Source organism: Trachemys scripta, chromosome 9 (genome assembly GCF_013100865.1).
Source record: "Trachemys scripta elegans isolate TJP31775 chromosome 9, CAS_Tse_1.0, whole genome shotgun sequence".
NCBI classification, from domain to species: domain Eukaryota; kingdom Metazoa; phylum Chordata; order Testudines; family Emydidae; genus Trachemys; species Trachemys scripta.
Genome location: NC_048306.1, coordinates 5,200,778 through 5,228,480, shown reverse-complemented (window position 1 = coordinate 5,228,480; position 27,703 = coordinate 5,200,778). Strand labels below are relative to the sequence as shown.

Genomic DNA, 27,703 nt, shown 5'->3' with positions numbered 1-27,703 from the left:
TACAAATGCCATTTTTTAGTAGTTCTAGTTTTGCTGCATACAGCATTGTTACATATTAAAAATACTAAAATAATAAATTTGTGTGTACTTACATTATTAAAAAAGCTCATCCTTGCTCTCTCCATTCTCCATGGTCTCTGTTGCCTCAATGTGGTATATGCCTGTGTTGAACCGTTGAAGCATATCCCGGTTTGGGACAAAAAAACGGAACATAGGCTGTGTCAAGTGGACGGGCCAGAAAGTTCACAAACTTGGGTGTGTTTTCTTAAATGAATGGGAGTGGGGATAGGAGGATTCTAATGAAGTGCATATACCTTGATGCCAGTCAATCACCAAAACCACTCTTAGATCCGCTTTTAAACTATAACTTTGTGTTGAAGTCGCCTATTACAAAAAGCCCAAAATAAGGAGTGATTTGGTGTCACTTTGCACCAAATTCCTCCTGAAGCCAGACCCTCCCTCTCCAATTCCACTCCTCATACGACAGCTCTGTCACTACAGTCGTGGTGCATTATGGGTAGGTATCCCAGAGTCCCTCACCTCCTTCCCAAACCCACCATCATCCCACTCTCTCTGGTGGAGTTACTGGGGGGAGCTTCACGGCTGACAGGAGTGCAGCGGCAGGGCTGCCAGCATGGCGTCAGTGTGCACCTCCCCGACCCCGCCACCTTCTCAGCCACAGGGCCTTGGCCTGGGCATGAGCTATTCTGGCCACGAAGTGAGGCATTCTGGCCTTTTGGGGTATTTGAGCCCACTGATTGGACGCCCAGCCTGCTTGCCCACCTCTTGGGGCAGAATAACCAGTCAGAGCTACTGCAGGCTGAGCTCGCTGGTGCGCGTGCGCGCGCTCTCTCTCTCCTCAGCAACCTCAGGCTCTACCAGGAGGGGGAGGGGGTGCAAAGAGCCCAGCCACTTAGGGTGGCCCCACCCCCTCCTGTGGGCAACGGGGACAGGATGGTCCCTCTGCCCCTTGCAGCATCACCTGGGAAGGGGCACTGGGGGGTGAACAGCCCGTGGAGCAGGCCCCCCCCCAGCCTGGAACCGGGAGGGGACCCCACTGCAGTCCCTAGGCCTGGAAAGGGGTGTGAAGAACCCAGGAGGAGCAGTGGTGAGGCTGGGGGGCTGAACGTGGGGATGGGGACAGAACTAAGGGGGGGGGCTGAACTGAGGAGGCTGAACTAAGGGGGGTTGAGGGGGATGAACTGAGGAGAGTTTAGGGGGGCTGAACTGAGCAGGGGCCTGAACTGAGCGGGGTTGAGGGGGCTGAACGGAGGTGCTGGGCACTGAGGGGGGCTAAGGTGGTGCTGAACTGAGGGGAGCTGGAGGACTGAACTGAGGAGGGTCTGAACAGACAGGGCTGAGGGGATTGAACTGAGGGGAGTTGGGGGGGGCTGACCTGAGGGACCGGGCGGGGCTGAACTGAGTGGGGATTGAATAGATGGGGCTGAGGGTGGCTGAACAGACGGGGGTTGAGGGGGCTGAGCTGAGGGGGTTGGGGGGTGAACTCAGGGGGGGTTGAGTAAGATGGGCTGAGGGGACTGAATTGAGGGGGGGTTCAGAGGAGGCTGAGCTGAAGGACACAGGGGGCTGAACTCAGTGGGGATTGAATAGATGGGCTGAGGGGGCTTAACGGAGGTGCTGGGCACTGAGGGCGGCTGAACTGATATGGGTAGGAGGACTGGAGGGCTGAACTGAAGGTTTGAGGGGTGGGGGCTGAACTGAGGGGGTGGGAGCTGGGGGGGCAGAATTAATTGCTGGGCAGGGAACAGGCAGATGTGAGGGTAAGAGCTTCTGCAGTAGGGACCAAAATCAGCTTACCCAATAAATTTGGGAGAGTGGACAATAGTGATTGTCACACACACACACACACACACACACACAGGGCCAGGGGAGCTCAAAAATCAAAAGACAGACCAAAAAAGGCACAGTAAAATCTTAAAAGAAAAACGCATGATTTTTTTTAATCTGTGGAGGTTGGCAATACAGTACTGATGTCTGTGTGTCCACGTTGCCACTGTGCCGATATACCTCTGCCATTAGGGATTTGTGCCACTCTAAAAAGGGGAATAACTACACTGAAAAACCTGAAGGATATTTTGGTGGTAGATAGACATGAGTTTGGATGCGTGTGTGCCGCCACCGAAAATAGATGAATTCTACTGGTGCAAATCTTGTCTATTCTATTCTATATAGCTTCTTCTACCACACTCATCTCCATGGTATCTGAGTACCTTCAGTGGTGCATTAAACAAAGTGACTAACATCTGTCATGTGTTCTCTCATCCTCTCCCCTCAGAGGTGAATTGTGTGTGCAGTGGAATGTTTTGTTTTGGTAGAGGTTTTTTTTTTTGGTTGGTTGCTTTTTAATACACATTACTCTGTCAAAGAAATGCATCTTGCATTTGGAGCAAAAGGTAGTGAGATTTGTAATGGTCCTTCGTTCCTGTGTGCTACAATAGCTGGCTGCTCAATGGGGGCGTTACAGTATGATGAGTATGATTATGTATAGGGTAATGGCTAGGAATGTAGAGAACTCTACTTTCAGTAAGTGCTTGAGGAGAGAGTGCACTATATGTGGAGGAAGGATTAAAGCCTGAATGATGCTCTCTCTGTTTTTATGCTTGAACACAGAACACTGGGGGAATTTGTTCCATAGTCTCCCACCAGCCCCCAGGAAAGCTCTGTGTCCCACACAGATGATCCTTACTCTTATTGCCAAGAGTTCCATCGTGCCTGAGCAGAGCAAGTGTCAGCCACTGTCTTCATCCAGGTCTTTAGGCTCTTTTAGATGTCTGGGGCCCAGGCCACGGAGTTCCTTGATCATAGTGCTTTCCCCTGGATCCCTGCCATCTCTTGCAGGTGAGATGGCGGTATCTCATGGTCAACGGTGTTGACTGCTGCAGAGACCTGGTGAAAGCCCCTGCTTCAGGGACAGAAGCCTTGACAAGTTTACTGTTTCCCAGCTGTAGCTGATCTTTGGCCCTGAGATATCTGCTGTCCATTCCCATTGGCTCCTTTAGCGGGGTTTAATTTCTATGACAATGTGAAATGATTTTAAAAACTCCGCAAATTTCCATTGTGCTAAATATCCCATATTGTTTCTTATTTTAATATTGGTTGTTGAATGCAACAGACACCTCTATGTATTACATGCTGCAGCTGCCTCTTCCCCCCATCACTGCTGCATTGAAGAAATGGGAGTGCAAAGAGTTGCATTCACAGAACAATCTGTGAGAAATAACTGTCCAGTGGTTCTACAGATCCTTGTTCTTTAACTGGCTAATAATGGCTGGCAACCAGCTAGGGTACATATATTTCCATACTACGTAGTTATTGCACAGAGTCAGTATGCAAATAAGATTCCCTAAATCAGTCAGTGTGAAGAGAATTGTATGTAACTGCACTCTGATTGGCTGAGATAATTTCACTTTTCCACTTCCGTCTGATGAAGAGTAACTTTTGCAGGAGGAAGAAGTTATGCAAAAAAAAAAAAAAAAGAGCTGAGAGGAAACTCATACGGAAAATACACAGGAAATACATGGATAAAACAAGCACTGGCATATTGTGTATGGCAACCGAGGAAGTCAAAATCCTTGTCTAACTGCAAGAGTACATATAATGTTGAGTGTCATGACTTCAGTTAGGAAAACATATATAGTATCCTGTAGTATAAGTGCTCAGCTGATACAGTGATGGGCAACAGTACAGAACTCTACACTAGACCCCAAATCAGAGTGACAAACTCTGGCATCGTTTTTTAAAAATGCAACCGTGTTAAAAACTGTATAAAGTGAAATTTTATTTGTTAATTTATAAATGGTATGTTATTGGTAACACTACAGTATGGAGAATTCTACACCAATTGTTGTAGCGAGACTGCAAATTAGCTCAGTGCTGTGATGTGTAAGCAACACAGCACTTCCTGTTTGGCACTTCAGAACTCAACATTCAATACTGGGGATCCAACATTACTGCACAAACAGTCATATTTATTCCTTGCACACTTTCTATTTTTCAATGCACCTTCCCTTTGTCCATGAATATAATACAGCTTTAATTAAATAAATAATTTTTACACAATGCATCAAACAAAAATATTTCACTGACTCCATTCTCTAATAAAGTTATGCCACCAACACTACAGATTAAATTATAGTAAAATTAGACGGGCAGATTCTGAGCATGCCTCCCATTGATAGCCATAGGTGCAGCATCAGGCCTTAAATCCACAGTCACTGGTATTGGTGTGTTCTGCGTGTTAAGACTACTACTTTCCACCCCAGAGGTGGCTGCATATTGAAGATGGGGCAAGTGACCATGCTATGCTATATGGGCCAATCTTGCAACCTTTAATCAGGCAAAAATCCTATGTCCCAATCCTGCAACCCTTATACAAGCAATCTTATTTACTTCAACAGAGCTACTCCCATGAGTGAGCACTACTTGAGTGAGTCAGAGTTCCAGGATCAGGACCCTGAAAAGTCTCTTGGTATTTGGGATCTTTGGGTGCAAGGTGCTATGTAACTGTCTTAATTTATTATGGCCCGGATCACCCTCTCACACAGTCCATGGGAGGAAGGTCTGGGGGGAAAAATCTTAGCAAGGACATCCCCATATTACCCATTGTTCACACATGGAAAAGGCTCTGGGGCCTTAGAGGTCCAGTCCCTCTGCACCAGCTATGGCCCTAGTGACCCCAATGAAGCCGCTCTAACAGGACCTACCCTGGCAGTGGTAGCCCCAAAATGCCCAGGGGAGGCTCTACACAATAGATAATACTGCTTGGAGGTGTATCATAGGACTGGACAAGGGAGCCTGCCTGGTCCAGCCTTCTGCTTTCTCATTTCTTCCCCAATGTGGAATAAAGGCCCATGGAAGAGGGTTGTCCAGGGGGCCTGGAGAGAAGGTGTCGTGGTACGGGGAGGGTGGCTCCCTTCCACAGGGTGAGGGTTGTTCCATGAGCAGTGTCCTCTTCATTCACAAATCTATGCAGGACAGTCTAGGCCTGTGGATGAAATTCACCCTGGGGCAGAGGACTATTTACATCTCACTGAAGCCCTGTTCTGAGGACACGAGTGGCACATGGACCTTGTGCAGGCCCTTCTGCTCCAGAGTGAATTTCATCCCGTGTGAACAAGCCTCAGCAAATATCACATGATTATAAAAGGTACAAGGTTCTGCTGATTGTATATTGTACATATACAGAGATGAAAAGAAGGGAGACTTCAGGTGAAATATACGATTTAAATGGTAAATATGTGTCATTAGCAGTTACCGCTTAAGGATGGCAATTTGCTGATTGCTTTTTTCCTAGAGAAGATATTTCTAAACCATTAAAGTTTTTCCATTGTTACTTTATAAGCAGATTGAAAAAGAGGTACATATAATCTATCTGACTGGAGTCCCCTGAGAGATACGTAATGTTGTCTGGAAAGAAACACTCATATTATGTTCTACTAAATAAGCATATCCACCCTGTCAGACAAGTGATAGCACACAGGGCATGGGCTTAAATACATATGATACAGATGTGTACAGACATTCCACAATGAGTAAAGGTGAGAACAAAGTGCACACAGTAACAGCTCCAAACTTTGTTCTGTTTCCGTTCTAAGGGCTCATTCTGCCCCCGTTAATAAATAACAAAATATACAGAACTAGATACAAGAAAACTAAAGATGCAGAGGAACATAAATATTGGAAACCAGGATTCACTTTGTTCAACAAAGTTGGGATTGGGCCTCCTGCAGCTCTGTTCTTCATAGCAGGTCACTTCTCAATAGAGTTTAAACATACCAAAGTATGTGTTTCCATGATCATAGTTCACTTGAGTCGAATCTGTCACATTAACAAACACCACATCACCTTTCCGGAGTTCAAACACTCCTCCCAGGTGAGTGGATTGTAGGGCACAGTAAACACTGGATGAGCTGTGCGTATCCTGTCCCTTTAATAAGAGCCGATCAGATTCCGATGGTAGGTTCAAATAAATAAACACCGTAAATGGCGCCCCAGGAGCTGTCTTGGTGCAGAAGCTGACCTGGGAGTAGATGTAGTAGAGCCCTTCTTTTTCCACCTTCAATTTCCCTCCTTTGTAGGATATCAGGTTGCTCATAGGGGCATACCCCGTTTTCTGCCATTGTAAAACTGTGGAGGGAAAAACATCACTTTTGAGTTGAATGAGTCAGAAATCACATTAGGAGAAAAAAATACCATTAGAACGTTTCATGTGAATGGAATCAGTCCCACCCCGAGTCTCTCTTGTCTGTTTAGACTGTAAGCTCATTGTGGTAAGGACTGTCTCTCTTGAAGTGTATCTACAGCATGTAGGAAGACAACTGCTCCGCAGCACAGCTTCCCAGTCTCCATCCTGCTCCTGCCCAGACACTTCTCCTCTGGGGCTGTGAGCGCTGCCCACAGCACAGCCTCCCTCTTCCTGCTCTGGGAGAAAGGGGCTCCTTGTTCCTCATGGCAAGTAGTTTTATCAGTTGTCATCTACAAGCTGATGGGAATTATTAGAGCTGGATTGGGAGCTCTAGGTGGATATTCTATCGCTCCCCTCTGCACTCTAATGGGATCCCAGCACTAGAGTGGCCTTTTGCCCTGCTGTGTTATTTATACACAGGAAGGAAATTGGGTTTTTTTGGTTCTTAACCCACACTGTCCCCTCTGATTGACCTGGTGTGTGGCTTAGCATTTGGCCTTCTTTACACAGCAGAGAAGTAGTCATGGTTATAATACGTTTTGCTACAAATAATAAACACAAAGAGCCAGATTCTCCGCTGGGGTAAATGGGCATAACTCTATTGAAGTCAATGCAGCCTTCAGGTGCTCGGGTATTGCCTTTGAAAGGAGTGACTCTGGATTTAGGGCACATAAATAATCCCATTGGAGGTAATGACTGTTCCAGAGCAAGCTGTGTGTTGAGTGACCTACTATAATCCAGTAAAGAGAAGAGAATGAACTCCAGCCTCGGATATGAATATGAAAATAATATCCAGTATCAGCATTTCTAATTACCTCACAAAGAACCCAACCCTGGAGAAACTGAAATACCATTCACTGCAATGGGAGCAGGATGGGTATCTTGTCCTTTAATAGGAAGTTCTGTTAGTGAAGGAATAATCCAGCATGAGATCTATTCATGTGTATGTTACTGTCTTGTTTTCTTTTTCCCGGATGGCTGAGTCTAAGCACTGAGTTCCAGCCAATTAGTTCATTTCTGAGTGTTTGTTAGTTTGCATTAGAATAGCAACAGGATTACAGGGAGGTTTTTTGTGATTTTTATCTGATACTAAGGTTTCCCCAAGGTTATGGGTTGAACTATAAAGTGGAATAAAGTCTGTGTGAGTTGTAGCGTCAGAGATGGAAAGAGCAATTGCTGTTTACTGGTAGTTACTCCAGAGTCAATCGAAATGTGCTTAGGTTTAGAGATTTTTACCAGATTATAGGTCTGATCTTGCAGACTCTTACTCATACACCTTTGCTCTTGCAGGCTGTCTCCTGGGCCAGGATTACTCTAGAAAATTTACCTATTGCTGACAATTAGTGCAGCCGAACCAGTGGTGAAAATGGTATGAATGCAAGTGTAGACAGGACCACAACATATTGAGCAGTTTCAGAAAACTGTTCAAGATAAATGTAATTGAGATGGTACAGAACATGGCTCCGTGGTGTCTATACGTTCATTATAGTGACTAAAGATATGTCTATGCTACAATTAGACACCCGTGGCTGGCCTGTGCCAGCTGTCTCAGGCTCATGGGGCTCTGGCTAAGGGGCTGTTTAATTGCAATAGAGAGGTTCGGGCTCAGGCTACAGCCCGAATTCTGGGACCCTCCCACCTTGCAGGGTCCTAGAGCCTGGCTCCAGCCGGAGCCCAAACGTCTAAACTGCAATTAAACAGCCCCATAGCCTGATCCCTGCGGGCCTGAGTCAGCTGGCACAAGCCAGTCCTGGGTTTTTAATTGCAGTGTAGATATACCCTTTAAAGCCAGTGACCATCAGTGCCTTATCTAATGAGGGCTCCCACTGTTGATATCAAAGGTGGGAAATTTTAGGGGAAATGTGGAGACAGCCTTGAGAAGAGTGAGATGCTTTGCATGAGTAAGGACTACACTCATGACTAAGGGTTTGCAGGAGTAGGCCTTATTTTGCCTATGCCATGGGCTATTTCAGATTCTGCATATGACGAACATTACTCTTCACTTAAACCAGCCCTAACCCTCTCCACTCACAGCTGACCCTGACAATCCCTGCTATGATGCTATTCTGCATTTAGCAGTTTGTCTTGTAAAAATGACCACCAGAAATAACGTTACGAAAAGCGCGCACACACACACACACACTTTTTCTCTCTCTGCGAAAGGCACTCAATTCCCCAGTCCTTCAAAGTGCGTGACATGCCTACAAGATCAAATGTATTTTAGCCAGGTTTCAGCAGGAGGGTGGTCCATTTGAAAACAATGACATTATTTCCTTTTCTTAAGGAACATCTATTTATTTCTAGGAAACATGATATTTAAAAAAAAAAAAAAACCCACAGAAAACAACCAGTAATGAAGCAAAAGGAAAAATGTTCACTGCGAGGTTTCGTTTTATGTTGTCACCAAACTCCTTTGCTGGAATTATTGTCTAACTCACTGTAGCCCTTCAATTACACTTCACATAGGACCAAACTGAAACCACCTTATTCAAGTGCATTGTCACAGTGGAGTCCAGTGGGCAGATGCGCATGAGTAAGGCAAGCAGGAGTTAGCCTACACGCAATATCATCATACTCAAGAATAATACTCTACATAGTTACTGCTGAGTTTGATTCCCTGAAGAGTAAAACCCCACACAGAAAATGTGTGCCCAGTGGCAAGAGCAGAGAAATGGGACTCGAGATCTGAGTGCTATTCCTAGCTCTGCCACTGGCCGGCTGGGTGACTTTGGGCAAGTCATGTCACCTCTCTGTCCCTCAGTCTCTCCATCTGTAAAATGAGGATAATGCTACTCCCCTCCTTTATAAAGTGCTTTGAGCTCTATTGAAAAAGTACTACAGAAGAGCTAGATATTATCATAGAATTATAGAAACGGAGGGCTGGAAGGGACCTCAAGAAGTCTTCTAGTCCAGTCCCCTGTGCTGAGGCAGACTAAGTAAACCTAGACCCTCCTGACAGGTGTTTGTTCAACCTGACAGGGATTCCACAACATCCTTTGGAAGCCTATTCCAGAACTTAACTAACTTTATAGTTAGAAAGTTTTTCCTAGTATCTGACCGAATTCTCCCTTGCTGCAGGTTAAGTCCATTACTTATTATCCTACTATCAGTGGACATGGTAGAACGATCAATCACAGTCCTCTTTATAACAACCCTTAACAGATTTGAAGACTATTCTCAGGCCCCCCTCAGTCTTCTTTTCTCAAGGCTAAACATACCCAGTTTTTTTAACCTTTTCTCAGGGGTTAGGCTACCTAAACCTTTTATCATTTTTGTTTTCTCCTCTGGACTCTCTGCAGTTTGTCCACCTCTTTCCTAAAGCATGGCACCCAAAAATTGGACACAATATTTCAGCTGACTAGAATGGGACAATTATCTCCCACATCTTACACACAACACTCCTGTTAATACACCCAGAATATTAGCCTTTTTCACAACTGCATCACATTGTTGACTCATATTCAAGTTGTGACCCACAATAACGCCCAGATCCTTTTCAGGATTTGGGTACTACAACTGCCTGGCCAGTTATTCCCCATTTTGTAGTTGTGCATTTAATTTGTCCTTCCAAAGTGAAGTACTTGCACTTGTCTTTATTGAATTTCATCTTGTTGATTTCAGACCATTTGTCAAGATTATTTTGAATTCTAATCCTGTCCTCCAAAATGCTTGGAACGCTGTCATCGGCAAATTTTATATGCATACCCTCCACTCCATTATCCAAGTCATTAATGAACATTGACTAGTACCAGACCCAGGACTGACTCCTTGGGGACTCCACTAGATATGCCTTCCCAATTATTATAATTATTATTATGATTATATTTCACCACTTATAAATCCCACTTTCCTTCTCCACCCCTCTGATTTGTGAATAGGGTCTGGCAAAGCTGAGTTCCTTACCTGATACTTTCTTGGTGCTGTTCTTGAACCCCATTAGGTGAGCTGAAATTGGTTGCTGCCTGTCATCTGCAATCAAACAAAGCCAGTGATTTATTCATGTATTTATCCTTATTCATTATCTTAGGCGGTACAGCGACTGTCCTGGACGCACTGTGCTGTGTAATAATATTAAAGTACACAAGAGCCAGAATCATCAGGACTGATTTTAAAAAGCTCCACCCCTGACAGAAAACTTCCCTGTCTAATAGAGTTAATGGCCCCGATCTTGCAATGAGCCCGATGGAAGCAGCCCCCCGTGCCCATGCTGAGGCCTGCAGGACCAGGGCCTAAATTAATATTCAGTCAAAAGTCTGACTGAACAAAATGTGTACAAATTTCCATGTGTATGAATGCAAATTCAAGCTTTGATGGGCACAGTAAGGTGGGGACTTTCAGCTCAGAGGGCCTTGCTGCTGAACTGAAAGGCACTGACAGCAGAGACATCTCAGTAAACATCAAATGTAAGGTTCAAATGAGGTGACAGACAGTGCATTAAATAACCAGCTCCCAGACCCTGAAGGGCTGGCTGGCACGCTCAATTACCAATAGGTTGCTGGTGGGGCATACAGTGTAAAAGTGTTATGCGCTCACAGAAACCAACCTCACCCAGACAGTGGGATGCTGCGTACTGCAGCGACTAACCACTTCAATAAGCCTTACCCTAACACTCTCTGCTTGGGGTGAGAATGAGAAGGGAATGTCTTCACTGCAGACTTAGCTCAGGCTCGGACTCAAATGTTGCCCCTAACTCCCCTGCCATCCACACACAAAAACCCTTTCACACAAGTTTGCTGGTGCTTTCACCCCGGGTGAGCTGGGCTGGCTAGGGGTGATGGTTAGAGCCTGGGTTCCACTTTTACTAGGACCGGTAATGTGCCCACTTTGCAGAGAGGACACAGGCTAAAATCACTGAATGCTGATCATCCTCCAATGCCGTCCCATAATTCCCCATGTGCCTAGAAGGACAGACAAATCCTCCCACAATTTACTGGGAAAAAATTATAGAGCGGCTCAATTTACTGCAGTGCCAAGCATTAGGGGATGTGCCCCCAGTAGTCCTAGTTACACACATGGGTGAGTGTAGCATCAGTGAGGATGCAGTAATACAGGCATAGCTTTGCCGTGTGGCTGCTCACACCTGAGCTAGCCTAACTTGAATGCTCAGACTCAGGTGCTAATCACCTGGGCTAACTCTGCAGTGAAGACATTCCCTTACAGGAGCCCAGTCAAGATGCGACAGATGCACCAACAGGAATCCATCAGGCAGGACTGTAAAAGGCACACCACCAATAAGTATTTACATGCATGCCACCTTGACACTCCTTCTGTAGACGCTGTGCTTCAATCCTCCCTTTGGTTGCAGGTGTAGAGCCCCATTGACTTCAAAAGGGCTTTCACTTGCTGGCTTTAATTAGCAGCAGGAACTCATTAATTTGTTTGGTACAAACACTAGCCTCACAGAGATGACGGGCATACAATACATAGTAAATAGTTGGTAAAATATTTTCCACCTATGTGAATTAAAGGATTAGCATCATGGGGGCACTGGCACAACAGTGCTTCGTTACTGGCTTATACACCAGCAGAGTTAGCAATTCAGCACTTTTTGGTAGCTTTCCTGGCAAGCACTTTCTATTCTTCTGACCTCTTATCCTTCTGACGTTCGTAGAGACGTTCTACTGCCTCATGCTATCATGATATAATAGCACTGAAAGACCCAGATGCTGAGCAAAGGACGCCTCAAATCTTGTTCCAAAATGACACCGTAAAGCTAAAGGACTGCCATAGGTATTAAGATACTGACTCTAGACCTTCTGAAACATCGTAAGGAACAAAACCTGCTGCATGGGAGTGTTGCCATTGACTTCACTGGGAGCAAGATCAGGCTCCAAGCACAGTGCAGGCCATCCCCAGATTGCCTATGTTATCTTTGGTGTTTTCAATGATGCAAAGAAAATTGTCTCTTGACAGACCTAGTTTCCACTTTATTTCATTTAGTAAAAGATTTCCTAGAATATCAAGAAATGTACCTTTTTGCATTTCAAATTTTGCATCATCCTTGCTGACTTCTGGATCCTAAAACCAGAGCATTAAAAAAGGTTATTCAGAGATTTGAAATCACATTTAATTAGCGTTCCAAACACAGCACATCTCATCCTACAATGTATGTGTGATAACCAAAGGTATCAGAATAATACCCTTGGAGTTATCTGTGACCATAACAACGATATTCACAGTAAAAGCACACCAGCATAACTCAGAACAGAGTTTGACCCTTAATATTTTAGATTTACATGAAATTTATCCTCCTAAAGGATCGCAGGGCCATAAGAAAGGAAAGGCAGCCAATTTGGTGAGATAGGTGGGTAGGACAGATACTGATGGGTGTACAGCACACTGAAAAATGTGGCAGGGTGGGGGAACCAAACCTTTCCTCGTATGTAAATATCCATACAGAACAAAACAGTTTGACCCTAAAGGTTAATCAGCATTAAACTGCATGTTATTCCTTTTGTCTGACAGGAGGATGAAGGGCTGCTTACATTTCAAATCAGATGCTTAGAACACTAAGGCATCCCCTATCTACCAGCCTCTTATACAGTAAAAATTCCATGAGTGGAAAACGATTGGAGAATAGATCACCCAATTTTTGTTCTTCTGGCAAACCCCACCCTGACCTTGCATTAGCAGAATCAATGCTAGTACATAAACAAAGCATAGCACTTGGGGCGGGGGGGAGACACAATATAGTGCCCCTCCAACACGGATACTCTACAAGTGACATTGGTTATTACTGTTTGGCAAGGTTTGACTAAAAGAAATTGACAGCTCATCATCATCGAGTGTAATCCTCTCTGTTCTCTCTAGTGCCTGAACTACCTTATCAGTGTGTCTGATGTATGGAGAGAAAATAAATATTTGAGAAAGCAGAAAGAAAAATGCCAGTAACTTCCCATTTTCATCAACTGTGTTGTGAGATCTTTTCTTCCCTGCAGTGCAGCCTATTGGAATTCATTTTTATGGTAAGCGGTATTTTTCATTGCTTTGGTACAGCAGATATTTAAGACCTACTACTGACCTCATTTATTCCTGTTCCCCCGCACTGGATTCAAAAGGTGTTAGTGAGGTTACAATTTGGCCCTGAGAGTGCTTTGGCTCTCGGTTCTGGGATACCTATCACCAAAACTTGTGAAAACAGCTCTACTGAGGTCACGCGCAGCAGAGTTTGGACTTTCCATTTGTAGCTCACAATTTAAAGGGTCTTTGATTTTAGGTTTTATATCATTAAAATGCTGTGACAGGAAAGGTGTATTTGAAAACACTTAGAAGAATGACTGTACAGGGCAATTCAAAAAGTGTGAGGCTTTCCTAAAAGGCTACAGCACACAGCTGCAATGCTGGACTCCTCCAGCTCATACACACTAGAGGGTATTCGGAACTGATGAGGCTGGTCAGTTTCAGGCATGATTTGCTTTATTAACTAGAGCCTGATTGAAAATGTTCGGAAGGACTCCCATTTGACTTTGATGGGCCCCTGATGTGCATGCCACCAGAATCCACTTAACGCAGGTAGGAAATGCCAAATTATTATATTTACTGAACAGAATAAACACTGCTAATGAATTATTCCAAGAGACAGGCAGATTGAGAGCACCTTCCCCTAGTCTGACACCAATTCAGAGTTCCTTAGCTGGTTCTCTTCACCTATTCCATTCACTAGGAAATGCCAGAAGAAACTTACTGACTATACCAAATAGTTCCTAGTTAGTGCCTTGTGAATGAGCTCATAGTTAAGTACCTGAATTTAAAAAAACCCCATGATGTGTGTCCATGTAGCTGACATCAAACATCTGGAGCCCTGGGCTAGCTTAGATCTGTGCATGGAATTCTCATTAATGGCACTACACTTCCATGTGCAAACCAAGGACTGTGCAACATCAAGCGTCTATGCTGGAGCAGAATTTAGCCTCCGATGTGCTATGCACACTGTTCTCACACATCTCGAATAACCTGCTGCCTTGCTTCATCATGAATAGCAGACTTTTTTTCTAGCTGCCAAACAGTGTGTGCTGCACCTCACCCCCAGTAATCAAAATGAGCACAGTGTCTGGGCTCAGTTCTCAAGCGCTTTGCAACTTGTGTAGTCATTGATACCTATGCAATGTGGGTGTAAAAACACTACCAAAACTCACACTGGTGGCAGCATTTTACACCCACCTTCCAAAGGTGTCAGTAAGGTGCAAGACAGTGGAGAATCAGGCCTTCTGTGTACTGTTTAGCACACAGGGTCAGATCCTATCAGCAGCCCACAAATGGAGCTCCCTGTCCAGTTCTGCATGAAAGCTGGCATCAGAGCAATGTTAATAAATCATAGAATCATAGGACTGGAATGGACCTTAAGAGGTCATCTAATCCAGTCCCTGCACTCATGGTTCTCAAACTAGGGCCGCCGCTTGTTCAGGGAAAGCCCCTGGCGGGCCGGGCCAGTTTGTTTGCCTGCCATGTCCACAGGTTTGGCCCATCGCAGCTCCCACTGGCCACGGTTCGCTGCTCCAGGCCAATGGGGGCTGCGGGAAGCGGCACGGGCCAAGGGATGTGCTGGCCACCCTTCCTGCAGCCGCCATTGGCCTGGAGTGGTGAACCGCCGAACCTGCGGACGTGGCAGGTAAAGAAACCAGCCCGGCCCGCTAGGGGCTTTCCCTGAACAAGCGGAGGCCCTAGTTTGAGAACCACTGATCTAGACCATTCCTGACAAGTGTTTGTTTAACGTGCTTTTAAAAATCTCCAATGATAGAGATTCCACAACCTCCCTAGGCAATTTATTCCAGTGCTTAACCACCCTGACAGTTAGCAAGTTTTTCCTAATATCCAACTTAAACCTCCCTTGCTGCAATTTAAGCCCATTGCTCCTTGTCCTATCCTCAGAGGTTAAGGAGAACAATTTTTCTTGGATACAATAGGAGATCAACTTGCAGGGTGTCATCTCCAACACTCCCACTAAGCCGATGAGAGTTAGGGTGTCAAAGTCCTGAGTGTGGTACTGAAAACACAACCTCTCGTGTACTCTTTTGTAGCTACTGTCTTGTTTGTTAAATAATGGGTGAGATTGTTGTTACATAATGTAACTCATTTTAATGTAAAAGAGAGCAAATATTGTGAAGGGCTTAGAGGACCCAGTATTTTGTCATCTATATTTTTCATGCTTGGTGGATTGCAAATATTGTTATGGATAATGTTACTCCTGTGTAATAATTACGATGTGTTAAGTGCCACTGGTATACCATGCACCAGGGGTGCTGGAACTAGGAGTGCAGGAAGTGCGGCACCACGCCTTGTCTTGAAGTGGTTTCCATCATATACGGGGTTTATAGCTTTGTTCAATGGCTTTCAGCTTCCCCTCTATAAACATTGTTCCAAAGCCACTGCCATGCACTATATTTAACATGGAGGAGACATGATCCGAGCCCACACTCTAAACAAACAGAGTAACTGAACTCCAATATAACTGAGCCTTTCCTATACCTTTGTCTTCAGTACATGATAAATAACGAAATTTCATTTTATCCCTGTCTGTTAAAAGTTTCATTCAATGCAAATGATCGTCAAACTTTCTAAGACAAACATTCCACTGTCAACTGGGGCAGATTGTGTTTGTACAATCAGGCTCTATAATGTTTGTTTTAGTGGGCCAGATTCTGATCACACTTACATTATAATCATTCTCTTTACTTTAGTGGAGTTATTCTGAATTTAACTCCAGTTAAAATGGGATTAGAATCTGGTCCAATATGTGGAAGTGTACAAATATTACTTTTTAAATACAGCTTGGCAATATTGTGTGTGTACACATACATATGGGGCATTGCAAATCTTTATCAGCATCTTATTTAGTTAACAGCATCTTACTTTGACTAGCAGATCCTGGAATCGGTTTATGATCTCCTTACAGTCCAATAATGATGAGCCCGCACCTTCTGGTTTCCGACATTTTTGTATTCTTCGGAGGAACAAATAATCTTCCTGTAAGCTCAACTCCTGTTCCAACTGTCAGTGAGATAATAGAGAGGGTAAACAGAATGCTAGAGGCCAAGTGACAAAAGAAAATAAGCTCACTGTGTTCTGAAACAATGTCTCATGAAACAGTAGATCCCTACACTATACCTCAAGGGCCCAATCCTGAAGTCCATACTCAGGCAAAGTTCCCATTAACTTCAATGGGAATTTTGTCCAAGTAATGGCTGTGGGATTGGGCCCCACATCAGATTTCTGTATAAAATGAATAACAGCAATTGAAACTTGCTCTCAGATCTTTTGTATTAATTTTAGGGATGTCAATTAATCGCAGTTAACTCATGTGATTAACTCAAAAAAATTAATCACGATTAATCGCACTTATAACAATAGAATACCAATTGAAATGTATTAAATATTTTTGGATGTTTTTCTACATTTTCAATATTGATTTCAATTACAACACAGAATACAAAGTGCACAGTGCTCACTTTATATTATTTTTTATTACAAATATATGCACTGTAAAAATAATAAAAGAAATAGTATTTTTCAATTCATCTCATACAAGTACCAAAGTGCTATCTCTTTATCGTGAAAGTGTAACTTACAAATGCAGATTTTTTTTGGTTACATAACTGCACTCAAAAGCAAAACAGTGTAAAACTTTAGAGCCTACAAGTCCAATCAGTCCTACTTCTTATTCTGCCAATTGTTAAGACAAACAAGTTTGTTTACATTGGTGGGAGATACTGTTGCCTGCTTCTTATTTACAACGTCACCTGAAAGTGAGAACAGGCATTCGCATGGCACTTTTGTAGCCGGTGTTGCAAGGTATTTACATGCCAAATATGCTAAACATTCATATGCCCCGTCATGCTTCGGCCACCATTCCAGAGGACATACTTCCATGATGATGATGATGCTCATAAAAAAAATAATTCATTAATTAAATTTGTGACTGAACTCCTTGAGAGGAGAATTTTATGTCTCCTGCTCTGTTTTACCCGCATTCTGCATATATTTCATGTTATAGCAGTCTCGGATAATGACCCAGCACATGTTCGTTTTAAGAACATTTTCACTGCAGATTTGACAAAACACAAAGAATGTACAGATGTGAGATTTCTAAAAATAGCTACAGCACTCGACCCAAGTGCTGTCCAAAATCTGAAGTGCCATCCAAAATCTGAGAGGGACAAGGTGTGGAGCATGCTTTTAGAAGTCTTAAAAGAGCAACATTCTGATGCAGAAACTACAGAACCCAAACCACCAAAAAAGAAAATCAGTCTTCTGCTGGTGGCATCTGACTCAGATGATGAAAATGAACATGTGTCCGTCCACACTGCTTTGGATAGTTATTAAGCAGAACCCATCATCAGCATGGGAGCATGTCCTCTGGAACGGTGGCTGAAGCACGAAGGGACATATGAATCTTTAGTGCATCTGGCACATAAAATATCTTGCAATGCCAGCTCCAACAGTGCTGTGCAAACCCCTGTTCTCACTTTCAGGTGACATTGTAAACAAGAAGCAGGCAGCATTATCTCCTGCAAATTGTAACCAATCTTGTTTGTCTGCGTGATTGGCTGACCAAGAAGTGGATTGAGTGGACTTGTAGACTCTAAAGTTTTACACTGTTTTATTTTTGAATGCAGGTTTTTTTTGTACATAATTCTACATTTGTAAGTTCAACTTTCATGATAAAGAGATTGCACTACAGTACTTATATGAGGCGAATTGAAAAATACAATTTTTGTTTTTTACAGTGCAAATATTTGTAATCAAAAATAAATATAAAGGGAGCACTGTACACTTTGTATTCTCTGTTGTAATTGAAATTCATATATTTGAAAATGTAGTAAACATCCAAAAACATTTTAAATAAATGGTATTCTATTGTTGTTTAACAGCGCGATTAATCGCAATTAATTTTTTTAATCGCTTGACAGCCCTAATTAATTTACATTTTTCCCCTTTTCAAATGGCAGAAGATGAGACTTCGTCAGTTGCTCTAGGTATCTGTATGAATCTTGATGAAGAGCTTGATTCTGCCACCCTTACTCCTGTGGAGTAGAACCTTGAATCGGTAAGAAGTCTCACTGAAATCATTGAGGCTGTATTGGGATGGAAGAACACAGACTTGTGTGCCGATACACATTTCGGTGATTGGAACAGACTTCTGCATGGTGGATCCAAATGCAGGGGGAGACTCACTACTCATCGTGAGTAAGGGTGGCAGATTCAGACTCTTTCTATGCTGTACGACTGCATTTCATCCTTTTAGACCAAAACAGTCGATATCATAACTCGGAGAAGAAATATTTTGTTGTAATAACTAGTCATTACATTCATTCAGACAGACTATGATGCTTTGTTTCTCTTGAGTAGTACCGTACTGCACAAGTAATTCCATTCAAATCAGTGGGACTACTGCATAGTAAGGTACCACTCAAGGTGAGTGCAGAATTTACAAACTGATCCACCGCATGCAAACTAACCCAGTCTTGATCTTCCAAAGTTTTGCCTCTTGTACTTTAACATTTGGAGCCCAGCTCTACATTCCATTATTAGGGATCAGTATTAACTCATTTAAAATTAAGTTATAAATATGCAAAAATGTATATTTTTAATTTCAATGAGAAAATATTGTCTGCATGCCTTTTAAGGAGAATATACTTTATTCTATACCCAATTCGGTAGTTTTACTTCATATATGAAGCACAGCTGGCTCACTTACTGTTTATCATTTCTTTTACTGGACTAAAAATGAGTTTTAGGCAAGCGACTCTAAGCATAGCATAGTCTGTCTGCAGTTTGACTAAGAGCAAACTTGAACAGTTTTGAAATTTTGAATTCTTTAAAAAATAGTTAGAAGCATGAAGCAGAATAATTTGGATTATGTTTATTTAAAAAAAACCAACCTTCTCCTAAAGTGAAACTTACTATAAAATTATCACAGGCAAATATTAAAAAAGCTTTTGAAATCTCTTCCTCTTGCTAGGTATCACTGTAACGCTCAATACTGCTGAATCTAAAATACTATCACAAAATAAAATATTTCACCTTACTCCCAACAAAGAGCATAGAATAATTGTCACTGTTTATACCAACCCATCAAATATATCATTCTACTGTCACTGTATTTAACCTGATAAAGTAAGCAACTTGGTTTGGTATAATCTACAGTGCCCTTTGCTACGCTATTATCATTTTGTTAATTAAAGGGGAAAACTCTTCATGACAACATGTCTTTTATTAAGTGGAAAATTAAGGCATAAACAAGAAGGTTTACGCTATAAATGCTGCTTCTATGTAAGTACAACTATTTGCATTATTCTGCCTCATTTTCCATTGTTAATTAGTTTTCTTTGAGCTAAATGTAAATCATTGTTAGAACCAATCCATTTAATATGATCGTATTTCTAACCTTACCTTATCCAGCTTCATGTGAAGATATAAGCAAAAAAGTACAGTCCCAATAGTCTGTGCTATAATAAATACAATAAGAAAACACATAAAAATTTTCATGGTGTTAGGTGAGCTGGTACTGCTAGGTCGAGGCGTCGTTGGACTATAAGGTTCGTTCATTCTGTGTTCAAGTGGCTGTGGCCTCCCCTTCAAAAGCACGGTGCAGGAGCAGCATGAGAACTGCCTCGCTAGCACACTACTCAAGATAGTTAAGGGACAGATAGATGTGACAGCCTACACTTCCTGGAAAAAACCCTTCGTAGTGGGGAGGTTTGTTCATTGCCATCTCCCACAACAAAAAGTGACTTGAACTTTCTTCTTTCATTCACTTCCATACTTTTTCCTATTGTTCTATCAGAAGTCAGTTGAATGTTCTTATTCCATGTATTCATACTTGCCTAGCAGTGCTCCAGAAAATAACTTTATTTTTTTCCGACTGAGGACAAACATTTCATGGCCGATGGCTTCAAAGAAATGAGGAAAACAAATCCACAAGCAAAGCTGTTGAATTTCAATGTGGAGAGTAAAAGATTGTGTGTGTTGGTTTTTACTATTTCCCAAAAAGTCTTACTTTAATTTTTGTTTTCCTCAGTGAGGAAAGATGGTTTTGTAATTAAGGACCTAGATAGGACTCAGGAGATGCGAATTCAGTTCCTGGCTTTATCACAGTCTCCCCCTTTGTGACCATGGGCAAGTTGCGTAATCTCTCTATGCCTGACCTCACCGCATGTGAAAAGGGGGGGTAATAATACTTCTTGTGTCTGCTTTGATGGTCTCTCTTTAGGGCAAGGAATGTCTCTTACCCTGTGTTTGTACAGCACCTAGCAAAATGGACTGCCAGGCTTGGCTGGGGCTTTTATGTGCGATCATATCAACAGCCATAGTCTTGGGTACTACATCTTCTAGTATCTATTTGCTTGTATAGCCAAGTTTTCAGTAAATCTTCTAAAAGAACAGGAGTCCTTGTGGCACCTTAGAGACTAACAACTTTATTTGAGCATAAGCTTTCGTGGGCTACTGCCCACTTCTTCGGATGCATAGAATGGAACATATAGTGAGGAGATATATACACACATACAGAGAACATGAAAAGGTGGGAGTTGCCCAACCAACTCTAAGAGGCTAATTAATTAAAAAGAACTGTTTTCAGCAGGAGAAAAAAAAAACTTTTGTAGTGATAATCAAGATAGCCCATTTAAGACAGTTTGACAAGAAGCTGTGAGGATACTTAACATGGGGGAAATAGATTCAGTGTGTAAAAGGCTCAGCCATTCCCAGTCTCTATTTAAGCCTAAATTGATAGTATCTAGTTTGCATATCAATTCAAGTTCAGCAGTTTCTCGTAGGAGTCTGTTTTTGAAGCTTTTCTGTTGTAAAATTGCCACCTTTAAATCTGTTACTGAATGGCCAGAGAGGTCGAAGTGCTCTCCTACTGGTTTTTGAATGTTATGATTCCTGATGTCAGATTTGTGTCCATTTATTCTTTTGCATAGAGACTGTCTGGTTTGGCCAATGTACGTGGCAGAGGGGCATTGCTGGCACATGATGGCATATATCACATTGGTCTACCTGCACATCTACCAATGTGATATATGCCTCTCTGGGCTCCCATCACTCCAGGGCCCAGCTGCCTCCCCTCCCCATTGCCCCAAGTTCACTTCTGCTGCCTCAAACCCCATGCCCACCCTGCTCCTTGCCTCTTGACTATGGTGCCCTCCTGACCACAGCACTCTGGGCGGTTGCCCACATCACCCACCCATAAGGTCTGCTCTGTGTGACAGAATGTCCACCCCACACCAGGCCTGAGGGGGATAAATTAGGCCAATTAACCCATAGGCTGCAACTGGAGTAAAGCCCGGGTGTACTAAGGCCTAATTGCTGATGATGTCCAGCTGGTGGAGGACCTGGGCTGGGTTTATAAAGACAGGAAGTTGGCAGAGGGAAGGAGCTGTGGGGGAAGTAGTCTGTAGTCACTCCCTTGGAGAAGGGAGGTGTGTTTGGGGCTATGGTGCTAACTAGCCTGTGGTTACTCCCTGGGAGGAGGGAGTTTGGGCTGGTAAGCCTAGAGCAGAGGGGAGCCAGAAGGTAGAGCTGGGAAGTAGGAAGGAGTCCAGGAGAAGAACAACACGGTCTGGGAATGTTTAGGCCACCTTTCCTAGAGAATGGGTCCCTGGACTGAAACCCAGAGTAGAGGGTGGGCCTGGGTTCCCTTACCAGCCACTGGAGGAGTGGCACAGTCAGGGCAGTGAAGGGAAGACTACCATTTTTATAGGGAGGGACTTTGATATCCAGAAGGGATGGATTATAGTGACCTGGTTGGAGGGCTGAGTCACGAAGGAGCACCCTGAGTCCCACAGAAAGAGAGACCATGGGGCAAGGAACTCACAGAAGTGGGCATCAGAGCTGGAACCAGCTAATCCCCAGAGCAACCAGTAGGAGGTGCTCCCGTGGTGAGTGGACTCCATAACACTTGCACAATTAGATAACAATCCTGCTCACCTTGAAGTCAGTGGATGTTTAATAACTGAATTCAATATGGCCAGGTCTTTAAAGAGAGACAGTACATTGGAAATCTGGTCCCAAATATTCAATAATCTGAGGGCCAAATCCTGGAGTCCTTGCTCAGGCAAAACTCTCCAGGCTTTTCACTGGTATCCCCAAGAAAGTTGGGGGAAGAGGGGGTAGTCCCCCCCATCTAGGTATGGAGAAGCGATCCACAAGCATCATCCTTTTACTTCCACTGTCTTGGGAGTGAAAGCACTGATGAGTGACCTCATGCTATTGCAAACTCACTGGCCATACTCCTCTCCTTCCCCTCTGCCCTGCCCCACCCCAGGGCCTGATGTGGAGAGAGTTGTTATAGAGCAGAGACTCTTGGTATCAAGATCCTTTCCATGACCTTTCTGCAGCTTGACCCATTTAGGGAGCAACCGAAGTGCATGAGTGCTAGCAGCTGGGGGAGTGGGATTGGCACTAATCATGAATAACAAGCCCCTCTATTCATAGAGAGGAAAGTTGGTCTCGTGGTTAATGCACTGGGATGCAGGAAATCTGCATTCATTTCTTGGCTCTACCACAGACTCCTTGTGTGACCTTGGACATGTAGATCCAAATGTCACTTCATTTCTCTGAGCCTCGCTTCTCCAGCTGTAACAAGGAAATGGTATCCCTTCATTTGTCTGTTTAGACGGGAAGCTCTTGAAGGCAGAGACCGATTCCTAGTATGTGTTTGTACAGTGTCCAGCCCAACAAGGCTGTGGGCTGAGTTGGACCCTCTCAGCACGGCTGTAACAAAATCATGGCAATCCTGTGGGCACTTAAACCATTAGCAATTAGTGGATGGAGTGCTCGGATTGTGTGTGGTAGCTGAAAGTGGATCACACCTTCGCAGAGAGCTAGGTCTGCAGGAGCTGTAATGTGGGATTAGCTGTTTGCAATGTAAATCAAAGGGTTAGGTGTCTTGTTCAGGCAGCAATCAAACCATCATATAAAGTTGTTAAATGTAACAATCTTATCTGATGTGCACATGGCAATTAAAGAGCCAGATCCTGCTGGAGTCTGAGCGCGAGCTGTGAAGTGCTGAGTGCTGCTCCACTTGCACGGACTGCCTTTGGAATGGAGGATGCTCAGCGCCTTGCAGGGGTGCCCAGCCCCTTGCAGAACTGAGCTCGCAGCTTCCTGCAGCTATACACCCACTCTCCAGCATCCTGTCCTGTGTGGTTGTGGAGCTGTTTGCTGCAAATGCAAATGCTGGTAAGCACAAGTACCAGTGCCACCAACTCAGCTTGACCTTGGGCCGGTCACTGAACCTCTCTGTACCTAAATTTAGGATCAGTAAAATGGATGCCCTAATACTGCCTAAGGCTTATCGCCTAGGAATGTAATAGAATAGCAGAGGAAGGCTGGCCAGCCTTATGGTTAAGGCACTAGCTGTGGACTCGGGAGGTCTGCATTCAATTCCTAGCTCCTCCACAGATTCCCTGCATGGCCTCAGGCAAGTCCCTTATCTCGGGGTTCCCCCTTGGTAAAATGAGGATTATTATCCTGCTCTATTTAGATTGTAAGATCTTCAGGGCCGGGACTGTCTCTTACTATACAGACACCTACAGCTCCTGGCAGAACAGTGCTCTGATCTTAGCTTGGGCCTCTCAGCTCCACCATAATACAAAGAGCAGCAATCCCGGGCTCATTCACAAAAACCCTTGCTGCAGTGAACTGTTCCAGGTCAAGTTTCTTCTGCACACCTGGAATCCGATTTAAATATCACCTTCGCTTTTCTATAGGACAAAAGTTCCCCCTCCCTGTTAGCCAAACTACAGCCCCTTCTTCATTCAAAAGCCTCTTGAATCACCCCATCCTCTGCCGAGGCCAAAGGAAGCGAGCTTATAATTTAAAAGACGCAAATAGAGAGCCCTCCTTCCCAAGTTACACTGGGAAACCCAGAGGTGGGGTATCTTGTCTTCGGGCTGTCTTTCTTTTGGACAGCCAGCTCTTCGGGGATGGGACTATTACTATTTTTGCATATTATACATGGATAAGCCCACTGTATGAACCAAATCTTATTGTAGCAGTGCTGACTCACCCCTGCACCGCCTCCTGTTGGTCTCTCAGGGAATTAGCTCGATTTCCAGCCCAGAGCACCCTCTGCAGGCCAGTGATCCGCCTTACCACTGGCCCCTGTGTCCCTTCCTGGACTCCGGTGCCCTGTTAGCTGGGGTGCTGCCCCCTGGCAGTAACCCCTCAGTCTTAGGGTCTCCCCTCTCCAGGGAACCCCCCCCCACTATCCCTACCTTGCCTCAGTATAAGGCTACTGCCCATCATCGTCTAGCCCCACGCCCTGGGGCAGACTGCAGTATCAGCCTACTCATCACTGGCAAGGTTGGGTTTGGACCTGCTGCCTTGGCCTACCCCTGGGCTGCCCTCTGCAACCCCCAGTACCCCTCAGCCTTCTGCTAGGTCACAGCATGGGGCTTTCCAGGCTGGAGCTCCCCAGCCCTGCTCCATTCAGGTACTCTGTCTCTAGCTCCCTGCAGCCAGGCCCAGCTCCCACTATAAACAGAGACTATTGAGCTCCTGGCTCCCAGCATCTTTATACAGGCCAGCTGGGGCCTGATTGAGGCATGGCCCAGCTGCGGCTGTTTCCCCACTCAGCCTAGGGTTTTCTCTCTGACTCAACCCCAGCCCTTTCCAAGGACTGTCTTTAAACCCCTCAGAGCAGGAGCAAGTAACCATCCTGCTAGAGTTATTTATTATTATTATCTGTATTATAGTAGCAATAGAGAGCCTGACACATACCCCATTGAAATCAGTGGAAAGATTCCCGTTGACTTCAATGCGCTTTGGATTTGGCCCATTGGTCCCAACTGAGTTCAAGGCCTCATTTTGCTAGGCATTGTACACACACATTGCGAGTAGCTGGAGACTAGCATTTTGTTCCTGTTAAACTCAAGTTGACTAAGACCTTTGCAAATGCTAAACTAGACACTCAGCAAAGATTTGTGCTCAGACACAAATGTGTGTGCGTGTTCTAGACATGTGCTGAGAGATAGTTGCTGCCCCGAAGAGTTTATAATCTAAATAGACAATGCAGACAGAAAGTGGGTTCAGTGGGGCTATCTCCATTTTACAGATGGGGAACTGGGCTCGCAGAGATTAAGTGACTTGGTCACACAGGGAATCTGTGGCGGAGCCTGGAATCAAACGCAGGTCCCTGAGTCCCAGCCCAGTGCCTTTACTACAAGGGCATCCTTGCTCTTTAAGCACATGTGAGAATAACCTCAATTTTCCTGACTTCTTCAAAGTTTCTTCTGAATTTAAGACTAGTTTTCAAAGGAACTGTTTAAATGAGAGAAAAAAGTGCTACATTAAGTCGTTACTTAATACTTTCCCCGAATCCTTCAGTGTCAATAATGTGTGAAACCACAGTGAAGCGTTTTATAAAGAACAGCAGCTGAGGTTTTGCACAGATATTCCTAAACCCTGGCTGTCACCTGCAAATGAAACTCATTCAAATCATCTTTTGGATAAGTCCCAGCAGCTATTTCACCGAAATGAGCACAGCCTCTGAATAACACCGGAAACTCTTAAAGCCCTTGACATGCACCCTGCAGGGAGGAGATGGTACTTTCTAGAACTTGGCTCAAAAGGCCGAGGATTTCAAAAGTGGTTTAGGGTGGCCTCCATTTTTGGTGCCCAACATGAAACCCTTAAAGGGGTCTGACTTACAAAGGTGGGTATTCAGCAGTTTCTGAAACCAGGCCCCTTTCTGGTGTTGCAAGTTGAATACCCAAAATCACTAGTCACTTTTGAAAGTCTTGGTACAAAGTCACTTGAACAATGACTGTATGGGAGAATAGTGCATCTGGGATTCTGGCAGCAATTACCAATGCCCACCTTGAGAGAAGGAAGGTTGACAACTTCTCTTAAAGAAGTCTGGCCTCTGCTCACTTGAAATTGGCAGTCTGGCCAATCACCATCCTGTATCTCATCTACCTTTTCTGATTAAGATTATTGAAAAGCTGGTGGCCAAGTAACTGAGTGTCTGGCAGCCTGAGGTCTTGAACTGTTGTGGGGCTGAGTACCAACCGGGGCGTGGCACTGAGACTGCTCTGGCTGAGTGAGTAGTGATGCTAGCAGTAGATCTGCTGACTGACTTTGACACCCTTGACCATGAGATGGCGGTGACCCTTTTGTGGACTTCAGTGGGGTTGGGCAAAGCTGCTCTTGGGAGGCTCCATCCTTTTCTGACTGAGCATTCTCAATAGGTGGTTTGTTCCTCCAAACTGAGGGAGCTCTCCTGGGAGTCTCCAAATGGCTCCATCTCGTCACTCCTCTTGATCAATGTGCGTATATGGGGCTGCTGGGAAGGCTACGGAGGAGAAGGTGGTTGCAGTGGTTTTAGTATGCTGTTAACACCCGGTCCTATAGTTCCATCCCCCTGGACCCTGCCCAAGCGTTCAGTTGCCCAGCCCAATGTTTGATGAGATCAGGGCAGTGGAGGGTATGAGGGAGGTACACCCTGTCCCCACAGGGCCCTTGAGGAGGCAGAAACCCGTGCTGCACGCCTCCCCACCATGCTTGGCAGAAGCAGTCATCCGGCAGTATGGAAGACTTGGTGGATGTAACAGAAAGGCCCTGTGGGTGGTTTAACTGTCTGAGGTGGAAGGGCAGTTGGGAGCACAGAAAGGCTCCAGTGGAGGATATGAAGGGTGGGGGAGGGTTTAGTTTGTGTAGGATTCCCCACGGGAACTGAAATCTGTCGAGCTGAACCCCTCAATGCAGACCTGCAGGGCTTGGGATGGTTTCACGCCCAAACCCCTTTGAACAGAATCCCAGGGCCCAAGTCACAAACCCCCGTCCTGAACCAAAACCAGGCAGAGTTCTCTCACAGCCAGATCACCGCCTGCTGTGTGACAGGATGGGAAAATGTGATCCATCGCTTGGATGCTGAGTGACCTACTTAGGGTATTTCCACTGATCAGCAAATTGTCACAGCTATGGTTAGAGCATTCAGCTTTGTTTACTAAAAAAATATCCGGTAGCCTCCCCTGATGTTCTGGCAAATACCGTAGGGTTGCTGCAGTGCACCACTGAGTACGCTGATGAAAGGTGTGATTTTGTGTTCTCACTAGTGGTTTGCGTCTGGCTAGCTGCTATACACCACTTGCCCCCCTGATGCTTTATAGTGTCCTGCATTTAATGAACATGCCACAGCGCAACGTGCTAATCGCAATACGGTGAAAGGGAGGATTTTATTTTGAGTCTCAAAGGCGATTTGGTGCAATGCTGAGGGAGATACAAGGAGTAGAATCTTTAAGAGGATGTAGATTCAGGGGTATGGAGGGCATTAATATTTTAGCTTCCCCAGTTGTAACTTTTTTATAGCACCTCTCTCTTATTGCCACATGAATTTGAAGGCCCTCAGTTTAACAATATATTTAGATAACCAGGTATCAGCCCCAAGTTTCAAGATGGTCTTTGCAAAGAGGGAACAAATATAGCCAGGAAACAGCAAAATGCCTTCAGCATAAAGAGAAATGTTATGTTTGACTCTCCCTAAGTTTAACTATAGAA

General features: G+C 44.4%; 1 protein-coding gene across 1 annotated transcript; it reads right to left on the bottom strand.

Moving 5' to 3' along the window:
• Positions 1 to 3,809: 3,809 nt before the first annotated feature.
• CD40LG (CD40 ligand) lies at positions 3,810 to 20,648 on the bottom strand. Its single transcript, XM_034782600.1, has 5 exons — positions 19,595 to 20,648; positions 16,055 to 16,192; positions 12,178 to 12,223; positions 10,109 to 10,174; positions 3,810 to 6,147 (listed from the first exon to the last, which is right to left on the bottom strand). The coding sequence occupies exons 1-5, from the start codon at positions 19,748 to 19,750 to the stop codon at positions 5,777 to 5,779; spliced, it is 777 nt and encodes a 258-aa protein (XP_034638491.1). The 5' UTR covers positions 19,751 to 20,648; the 3' UTR covers positions 3,810 to 5,776.
• Between the last annotated feature and the right edge of the window lie 7,055 nt (positions 20,649 to 27,703).